The sequence below is a fragment of the Rhinopithecus bieti genome, unplaced genomic scaffold (genome assembly GCF_001698545.2).
Source record: "Rhinopithecus bieti isolate Rb0 unplaced genomic scaffold, ASM169854v2 scaffold_42646, whole genome shotgun sequence".
NCBI lineage: Eukaryota > Metazoa > Chordata > Mammalia > Primates > Cercopithecidae > Rhinopithecus > Rhinopithecus bieti.
The window spans coordinates 3,408-13,983 of NW_016817176.1; the positions used below are offsets into that span (position 1 = coordinate 3,408).

General features: G+C 37.3%; 1 protein-coding gene across 1 annotated transcript in view; it reads right to left on the minus strand.

Annotated features, from left to right (window-relative positions):
- Positions 1-10,576, minus strand: part of LOC108517817 (probable ubiquitin carboxyl-terminal hydrolase FAF-Y) — a gene marked incomplete at its 3' end in the record, with an annotated part of 32,953 nt that overhangs the window by 3,403 nt on the left and 18,974 nt on the right. The window contains exons 3-4 of the mRNA XM_017855929.1: positions 8,573-8,761; positions 7,037-7,255 (exon numbers count right to left, since the gene is read on the minus strand). Coding sequence (XP_017711418.1) covers positions 7,037-7,255; positions 8,573-8,761 — 408 coding nt within the window. The remainder of the gene's footprint in view (positions 1-7,036; positions 7,256-8,572; positions 8,762-10,576) is intronic.

Below are 10,576 nucleotides of genomic sequence, written 5' to 3' on the forward strand. Positions count from 1 at the left end.
AAAAAAAAAAAAAAAAAAAAAAATCAGTGCAGTGTCTCATGCCTGTAATTGCAGCACTTTGGGGGGCCGAGGCAGGTAGATCGCCTGAGATTAGGAGTTCAAGACTAGCCTGACCAACATGTTGATATCCCACCTTTACTAAAAATACAAAAACTAGCTGGGCATGGTGGTGCACATCTGTGGTGCACAGCTACTTGGGGTCAGGGAAAGCTGAGGCAAGACAATTGCTTGAACCAGGGAGGCAGAGGTTGTAGTGAGCCAAGATCGCATCACTGCCCTCTAGCCTGGGAGACAGACCAAGACTCTGTTTCAAAAGAAAAAAAAATTAAGAAAAAGTCAAATATACCTAATGAACTAATGACAAAGGAGGCTAAAGAAAATTAGAAAAATGATATACAAATAAAATGAACATGTCAACAGAAAGAAAAACTAATAAAGAATGAGGGTCGAGAGTGATGGCTCCATCCTATCATCCCAGCACTTTGGGAGGCCAAGGCAGGCAGATCACCTGAGGTTGGGAGTTCAAGACCAGCCTGACCAAACATGGAGAAGAAACCCCATCTCTACTAAAAATACAAGTAGCCAGGTGGCCAGGTGTGGTGGTTCATGACTGAAACATTTTGGGAGGGTGAGGCAGGCCGATCATGAGGTCAGGAGATTGATACCATGCTGTCCAACATAGTGAAACCCCATCTCTACTAAAAATACAAAAAATTAGCGAGGTGTGGTGGCACGTGTCTGTAGTCCTAGCTATGCAGGAACCTGAGGCAGGGGAGTTGCTTGAATCCAGGAGATGGAGGTTGCCGTGAGCCAAGATCACGCCATTGCATTCCAGGCTGGGCAACCACAGCAAAGCTCTGTCTCAAACAAACAAAAATGTGAATTCTATAGATGAAAATATGGAAACTGAATTCAAAAATTCAGAAGATGGGCTCAACAGAAGACCATCAATAGGCAGGACTAACAATAAGACCTTGAGAAAAGGTCATTTAAAATCAGAGTAAGTGGAGAAAAGAAGTAAAAAGTGAGTAAGCCTGAGAGACTTACGGAATACCACCATGTGGAAAAATACAAACATTATGAACATCCAAGAAGCAGAAGATAAAGAAAAAGAGATCCTTTTTTTTTTTTAAGACGGAGTCTCGCTCTGTCGCCCGGGCTGGAGTGCAGTGACGGGATCCCAGCTTAATGCAAGCTCCGCCTCCCGGGTTTACACCATTCTCCTGCCTCACCCTCCCGAGTAGCTGGGATTACAGGCGCCCGCCACCTCACCCGGCTAGTTTTTTGTATGTTTTTTAGTAGAGACGGGGTTTCACCGTGTTAGCCAGGATGGTCTCGATCTCCTGACCTCGTGATCCGCCCGTCTCAGCCTCCCGAAGTGCTGGGATTACAGACTTGAGCCACCACGCCCGGCCAGAAAAAGAGATCTTGTATGGAGAAACAGTGGCCAAAATAGTGGCCAAAACTGTGCCATATTTGAGGAAAGACATGGACATAACAAATAGAAAAGGCTCAGTACCTCCAGGGAAGGCACACCCCCAAAGACTACCACCAAAAAACATTATAAAAGAAAGAATCTAAAATTACTAAGAAAAGTAACTCTTCACGTAACAAAACAAAACAACAGCAACAACAAAATCCTTCAAAAATAGCTAGCAGCTGAATTCTCATTAGGAAGTACTGAAAGGAAAATACTATCAAATAAGAATCTGGTACGTGGCAAAACAGTCCTTGAAATTCAAACATTTCTAGACAAACAAAAGTGCTAGAGTTCATTACTACTAGACTACAAAAATGCTAAATGGAGTGCAGGTTGAAATACAAGGGCCCTTGGTGATAACTCAATGTATTAAAAAAAATTACCAAATCTGTGGTAAAGAAAACCACAAATTTACAAAACTCAGTATTACTGAAATTTTGTCCAATAACTCCACTTTTTATTCTCTTCCAGAATTTGAGAGGCCAAAGAATTAAAAAACTTACATCACTATTACACATAAAAAGATATCATTTGTGACATCAATAACATAATTGGAGCAGTTGAGGTGTAAAGGACATTATGTATGCAACTGAAATCAAGTTGGTATGGGTTTAAAACAGACTGTTACAGCTATTATATACGGGCATACCTCATTTTATTATGTTTTGCTTTACTGAACTTTGCAGATACTATGTTGTGTTTTTTTTTAAGAAGTAAAATTTGTAAACACATTGTCACTTTTTTAGCAATGAAGCATTTTAAAATTAATGTTTTAATACAGTACATTTTTTAAAGACATAATGTTACCACATACTTAACAAAGTATAGTGAAAATTACACATACACTGAGAAACAAAAAACTTGTGCAACTCCCTTCAGTGTGGTAACTGCTTTACTGCAGTGGTCTGGAATTCAACCTGCAATACTATCTCCAAGGTATGCCTCTATGTAATCTGCATGGTAAACAGGAAAAACCTACTTAGGGAACATGCCTAAAAGGAAATGAGAAGAATCACAGTATGTCCATACAAAACAATCTGAAGAATTGAAATTACAAAAATAAAGTCAGTAGGTAAGAAAATTAGACAGAAAAAAGCTGTAAGACATCAGAAAACCACCAAATGGCAGTGGTAAATCCTTCTTTATCACTAATTACTCTGAATATAAAGTAGATTCAACTTCCCAATCAAATGATACAGATTGGCAGAATAGATTCAAAAAACAAAAACAGAATCCAAGATATACTGTCTACAAAAGACACTCTTAAATACAAGTATGCACACAACTTGAAAGTTAAGAATACAAAACATTTGGGAGGCCAACGTGGGTGGATTACCTGAGGTCAGGAGTTTGAGACCAGTCTGGCCAACAAGACAAAACCCCATCTCTACTAAAATTACAAAAATTAGCAGGGTATGGTGGTGCACACCTGTAATCCCAGTTACTTGGGAGGCTGAGACATGAGAATCACTTAAACCTGGGAAGCCGAGTTTGCAGTGAGCCAAGATTGCGCCACTGCACTCCAGCCTGTGCAACAGAGCAAGACTCTGTCTCAAAAAACAAACAAACAAACAAAAAATTCCACACAAATAAACTAAGAGAGAACATATTTTGCTAACATGAAGCAAAATAAATTTTAGGTAGCATCTCTCATAAGAGGCAAAAAAGGATGTTATATAATCATAAAAGGGTGAATTTGCCACAATTATAAATGTGCATACACCAAACTTCAGAACAGCTGACTGTGTGAAGCAAACATTAAGAGACCTAGAGAGAAACAATTGTACAGAACTAGTCAGACACTTCATACCACATTTCCAATCATCAGTAAACAATCAGACAAAATGTCAATAAGCCAAAGCGGGAGGATCACTGGACATTAGAAGTTCAAGACCAGACTAGCCAACATGATGAATCTCTGTCTCTTATTAAAAATACAAAACTGAGCCAAGCACAGTGGCAGGTGCCTCTAATTCCAGCTACACAGCAGGCTGAGGCAGGAGAACGGTTTGAGCCTGGGAGGCAGAGGTTGCAGTGAGCTGAGATGGCACCACTATACTCCAGCCTGGGTGACAAGAGCAAAGCCCTGTCTCCCAAAAGAAGAGAAAAAAAGATCAATTAAAAAAAAAAGCCTTGCACAACAGTAGAGAACAAGTTGACCTAACAAACATTTATGGAACACTCTACACCAAAGTAGCAGAATAAAGATTCTCGTCAAGTGCACTTAGAACATTATCAGGATACGTTACATAACAAACAAATCTTAACATATTTAAGATTGAGCTCATACAAACTATCTTTCCAGATTAGGATGCAAGGAAACTAGGAATCAATAGCAGAAGAAAAACTGAGGCCAGGCGCGGTGGCTCATGCCTATAATCCCAGCACTTTGGGAGGCCAAGGCAGGCGGATCACGAGGTCAGGAGATCAAGACCATCTTGCCTAACACAGTGAAACCCCGTCTCTACTAAAAATACAAAAAATGAGCCAGGTGTGGTGGCGGGCGCCTGTAGTCCCAGCTACTCAGGAGGCTGAGGCAGGAGAATGGTGTGAACCCAGGAGGTGGAGCTTGCAGTGAGCCGAGATGGTACCACTGCACTGAAGCCTGGGTGACAGAGAGAGATCAAAAAAGAAAAGAAGAACTGAAAAACCAGCTTGGCGCATTGGGAGGCCAAGGCAGGAGGATCACTCGAGGTCAGGAGTTCAAGACCAGCCTGGCCAACACGGTCAAACCTCATCTCTACTAAAAATACAAAAAAATTCGCTGGGTGTGGCGGCATACACCTGTAATCCCAGCTACTCCGGAGGTTGAGGCAGGAGAATTGCTTGAATCCAGGAGGCAGAGGTTGCAGTGAGCTGATATCACTGATATCATGCCATGGCACTTTAGCCTGGATGAAAAAGCGAAACTCCATCTCAAAGAGAAAACAAAATAGAAACTGAAAAATCCATAAATAAGTAGAAATTAAACAACACATCTTAATCGACCCATCATCAAGGAGGAGAACTCCAACAGAAAGTATAATATTTGAGGCAAATAAAAATGAAAACATATCAAACTTATGAGATGCAGCAAAAGCTGTGCAAAGAGAGAACTTCATAGTACAGAGGATTCTTTAAAAAGGATCTTCAATCAACAACTGAAAACTTACACCTTTAAAGAACCACAAAAAGAAACGGGGCACAGAGGCCCATGCCTATAATCCCAGCATTTTGGGAAGCCGAGGTGGGTGGATCATCTGAGGTCAGGAGTTTGAGACCAGCCTGACCAACATGGTGAAACCTCATTTACTAAAAATACATAAATTAGCAAGGTATTGTGGTGAGCACCTGTAACCCCAGCAGCTATGGAGGCTGAGGCATAAGAATCACTTGAACATGGGAGATGGAGGTTGCAGTGAGCTGAGATCATGCCATGGCACTCCAGCCTGGGCGACAGAGCAAGACACTGTATCAAAACAGAAACAAAAATTAACAAACAAAAAAGAACTACAAAAAGGATAACAAAATAAACCCAAAGACAGCAGAAGAATAGAAATGCAAGAGATTAGCAGACAGAGCAGAAAAACAACAAAACTAAAATGTGGTTCTTGAAAAAATAAACAAATTGCCAAAATTCTGGCCAGTATGACTAAGAAAAAGAGAGAAGACTCAAATAACTAATAGCAGAAACAAAAGAGGAGACATTACTATGTACATTATAGAAACAAAAAATTGGATAACCTAGATAGGAGGACAACTTTCTAGAAATACACAATCTACACCAGAGACAACCATGAAGAAACAGAAAATCTGAATAGGCCCATAACTAATCAGACAGAATAAGCAAGCAAAAATACCCCAATAAAGAAAAGCCAAAATAAAACCCAATCACTTCACTGGAGTATTCTACCAAACACTTAAAGAACACCAATCATCCTCATACTCTTTGAAAAAACCGAGGAGGAAAGAACATACCCAAACTCATCTATGAAGACAGCGTTACCCTGGCATCAAAACAAGACAAAGAAACTACAAAAAGAAAAAAAACCCTCTATATAAATATTGATCTCTTATAAATATCGATGCAAAATTCCGCAATGCTATACTAACAACAAAATTCAAAACACATTAAAAAGATTATATACATGACCAAGTGCAACTTTTTTTCCCTGGAATGAAAGACACTTCAACATACAAATATCGATCAATATGACACACAATCTTAAGAGAATAAAAGGAAAAAAAAAATCACATGATCATCTCCATCAATGCCAAAAAAGCATTTGACAAAATTTACCACCACAATGATAAAAAACACTAAACAAATGAGGAATAGAAATAACTGACATTAACACAAGAAAGACCTTATGTAAAAAGCTCTTGGCTAATGTCATATTCTATGATGAAAGACTGAAAGCTGTTTATCTAAGATTAGGAACAATCAAGAATGCCTCATTTTGTCATTTCTATTCAATATACTACTTAAGTCCTGCCTCTGGAAATAACACAAGAAAAAGCAGTAACAGAATTTAACCAACTTGAACCAATGGGAAAGAAAAAAGTAAATTATCTCTGTTCACAAAATTTTATACTACTTTCAAGGAATTCTGTATCATTTTATAATTTTGGATTCTGTGAGTTTGTGTGTTTGCATGTGTGTGAGCACACGCACATGTGCATATGCAGTATACTTGCCAAAGCCATGTTCTATTTTCTTTTTCTACTGCTGGTTAAGTTTTATGTGCTTAAATATTTATTGAATTTAATACAATCAAACTAACTTTGAGATATGAAATAGCCACTACAGTAATATGAAAGATACTGACACATTAAAGTGAAAATAAAACTGGGTGACTTTTCCATAGCCTTGACTGCTAGTGCAGTAGTTTTGGCTGTTCTTTCTTTTTTGGCTTTTTTGGTATATAATTAGGTTTTGTTTTCTTCTATCCCACTTCCTTGAGAAAAATTGTAATTCTGGTGAGTATAAAGCAGATCTAACTTCCCTCTGAGGTACATTTACAAAGATTACTTACATGATTCAAGATTTAGCTGTTGAACACTGAGCCATCTTCTCCTAAGAAAATTAGGCATTACAAGAAATGCCTAATGGTATGTCATGAAAGCAAAACAGTACAATTTTTAAATCTCACTAAGTTTATATGGTCTGTAAATATATGTAAGTATTCGGCTGTTTTAAAAAACATATACACACAGTACAAACAAAGAACAGTCCATGCTTATTTGCAGTAATTACAGTCTCTAAAGTAGCTGTGAATAATGAATTGGCAAATACTGACTTCTCCTCAGAGAAACACAATGCTATGCTCCAGAGAGCATATTCAACCAACCAATACATAATACGCTCTGTTCAGGCATGAGTTATATGGTTATTGACCATGAGTTCAAGGTTATACATATTAAATAACAGGCCTTTAAACAGAAATCCACAAAAAATAAGACTATGTATTGACTTGTTGACCATTATTTAAAGAGAGGTTCACCTCACTAACAGTTTGTGGCAAATACAAACAGAAAAAATTAATATTTAATCTTGAAAATAACAAACCAACACACTTTTGGTGTTCGAGGATCTGAAGAACAAGCAAATAATTCATCTTCAGGCAACTGAGCATTTGAGGAAATTAATTCACATGGACGTGTACCATTGTAGATATGAAACTTGCAATGAGGATTTAAGGCCATGGCGAGAAGTTCTAGAAGTGGAAACCAATCTTGGGACAACTTGGCCACACAAAGCTCCACTAGGCGATGAGTATTGTTAATAATACATCTCTGTTACATGGATAGGATACAATACAGTTTATAATAAGAAAACATTGCAATTTCAAACACAATCTTTATTAATAATCTCTTTCCATTATTCTGCACTGGTCATCTTAATTCGGCTTATTTCACTAATATCATGATCAAAGTAATACACTGATAAAGATAAATTAATATTTATTTCATAAATGTGCACCTAATTTCAAAAGCTATTTGAGAAAGATAACAAAGTAGGTACCACAGTTTGTCTATTTCTGCTTTATGTCCATAGGACACACATAAATTTCCACTTTTCTCTCTGGAATTTCTACTTAAGAGGAAACATTTGAAGTTTTGTTACCAACATCTCAACTCAAAAGTCACATATTTTTAAAATTTCAATTTCCACACCTAAAAAAAAGTTACAGGTCAATTCAGAGCTGCTGGCATATGTATGCCATGGTCATTTGTGGAAAATGTCTAAGTTGTATTTTTTAGGTTGAGGTCATCGAAAAGTATGTATTTGATTCATAACTTTTGGTTAACTGCATTTTCTAAATAAGAACCAGAGGCCTGAAGTATATACAGTAATTCAGTAAAGATACCTTATTTTTTGTCACTTTTAAAATCTCTGGAATATGAAGGGATCTTACAATCAAGATACTTGGCAGACTGCCACATATATCCAGGTATCAGCCTTACAGTATTACCTGAGATTACTTGTTTCCTTTTACCCGTCACTTGAAGATACTACTAAGCTGGTAATATATTAAATTCTATTTCACTTTTTTGGCATCAAAACTCTAAGTCTGAACTCATATTACAAAATTATGTGGTTTCTGGTCTAAATTTCCAAGACAGGGGTCTTCTTTTTCTACCAATCTTCTTTCTTTCATTCTCTGCACATCACATAAGCAAATTTAGAACTACTACACTCTGGAAAATAGTTTCTTTGCTTTACATTTGTGCATAGTGAGTTTCTTTACCATTTACATTTGCACTGAAATTACATCCTTTGTTATCCCAGCTACATTGAGAGTCTGCTTAAATATTTTTTATCTCAAGTGGTACAAAATAGTACCTCTTCCAATCAACACTATCATGTAACTGATGAAATACACTGTATTGTGTGTAAGGTTACAAGGTCATTGAAATTTCAGGGGACAGGTTAAACCAAGGTTTACTTAATCAAAACTGCAAGCTCATTTTTAAAGACCAAGGTAACCTTCAATTATGCAGTATCTATCAGCAGACTTGATATGTTAATATGTTACGCACAGAAGTATTTTTCAAAAACGAATCCACAGGATGTAAATCTGAGTCCCAGAAATGAAATACAAGACTCACATGAATTTCAAACTTCCAGCCACTCACAGCCTCATCCATAAGAATTTTAGTGAAAGATATTGTTAGTCCATCTCGAAAAAAACGTTGGCATGCTTCACTTTTAACATCAAGGCCTAAAACAAGAGCCAAACAAAGAATGTTAAAAAAAAAAATTATTTGGCCAATTACATGATTAAACATAATAAATTGCTACAAACTATTATGGTCTCCAATTCAAATAGTGTTGTGGCTTTTGAAATGGGACATGACATTATAAGATATTAAAAAGGCGAAAAAACCTGGGATTTCAGAAAAAGGAAAGAAATATAATATTCAGTAAATTTTAGAAAGAGTTGTGTAAACTACATCAAATCAAGTAATGAATTGAAAGCTTGAAAATATGACATCGGACGTAAAGAATGTTTACTAGTAGACAGGGAATTGAACCATTTCACAGCATTTTAATTACTGAAAGACAGTTCAAAACCTGAAAATTAAAAAGTGACAATTAAAAAATCTGATTTTCCTGGTAAATTACACATTTATCATCAAATTTAAGAGACGAATCCTAAGTTTCTCGCTTCTATTTACCTTTACCTGATTTAACAAAAGCAAGATCCAAGTGCCTCCATCAAAAAAGAAAACTTCCCACTTTTTTCTTTTGAAACAGAGGCTTGCTCTGTTTCCCAGGCTGGAGTACAGTTGCACAATCTTGGCTCACTGCAATCTCCGCTTCCCAGGTTTAAAAAATTCTCCTGCCTCAGCCTCCAAATAGCTGGGATGATAGGCATGCACCACCACTCCTGGCTATTTTTTGTAGTTTAAATACAGACAGAGTTTTGCCATATTGGCCAGGCTGGTCTCAAACACCTGACCTCAGGTGACCTTCCGGCCTCAGTCTCCCACAGTGCTGAGATTACAGGGATTACAGGACCACTGCACCCAGCCAGAAAACCTGTAACTCTTCAAGCAACTCAGAACATATTAAATATGTACAAGGATATATATTTTGATTTGAATTATATACATACTACACTATCATTTAAACTAGTTTAATCTTACAGTATCTTACAGTAATCATGATCCCAGAAAAAAAGGACAGAGGCAAAGTCCCTGCAAATGACATACATCCACTGAATATCAATGCTATAAACTGAAATACCATTTCCAGTTTCTGTTCGTTTTGTAGTGTTAGACCATAGAACATACCCAGTACTGAAGTCCTTGGCATTTGCTCAATTAATGAATAAATATGCAATTAACAAAAGAAATTTAAATGAGGAGAAACATTTTCAATCTGATAAAATATTTTCAGAGGTCACTAGATCACATATTGCTAAGATCAACAAAACAACACAACAGTCTTTAAATGACTGTAGGATAGTTATTAAATGAAAGTATCAATATCACCACGGAGTCAGACTCGGCAACAGAAACACTTTACAGGACACCAGAGGAATTAAAAATTTGTCTTACAACACTGACAGTTAAGTTCCCATTAAATGGCACAAAAATTAAATACTTCTAACCTTTCTTAACAGTCTTCAAAGTCCTTTTAAAAAATGCACAATATTGGCCAGGGGCAGTGGATCACCCCTCTAATCCCAGCACTTTAGAAGGCCAAGGCAGGCGAATCCTGAGGTCAGGAGATCAACACTATCCTGGCTAACACAGTAAAACCCCGTCTCCACTAAAAACACAAAAACAAAATTAGCCCGGCATGGTGGTGGGTGCCTTTAGTCCCAGTTACCGGGGAGGCTGAGGCAGGAGAATGGCATGAACCCTGGAGGCGGGGCTTGCAGTGAGCCAAGATTGCGCCACTGCACTCCAGCCTAGGCAACAAAGCGAGACTCCATCTCAAAAAAAAATAAAGTGAAATAAAAAATAAAATAAATAAATAAATAAAAATAAATACGAAATATTACAAACACTGCTCATCCATTAATTTAACTGCACCTACTATTACAAAAAATCATCCAAAATGTTTCATTCACACCCAAAGCTTGTACTTGTGGCTGAAAGTAA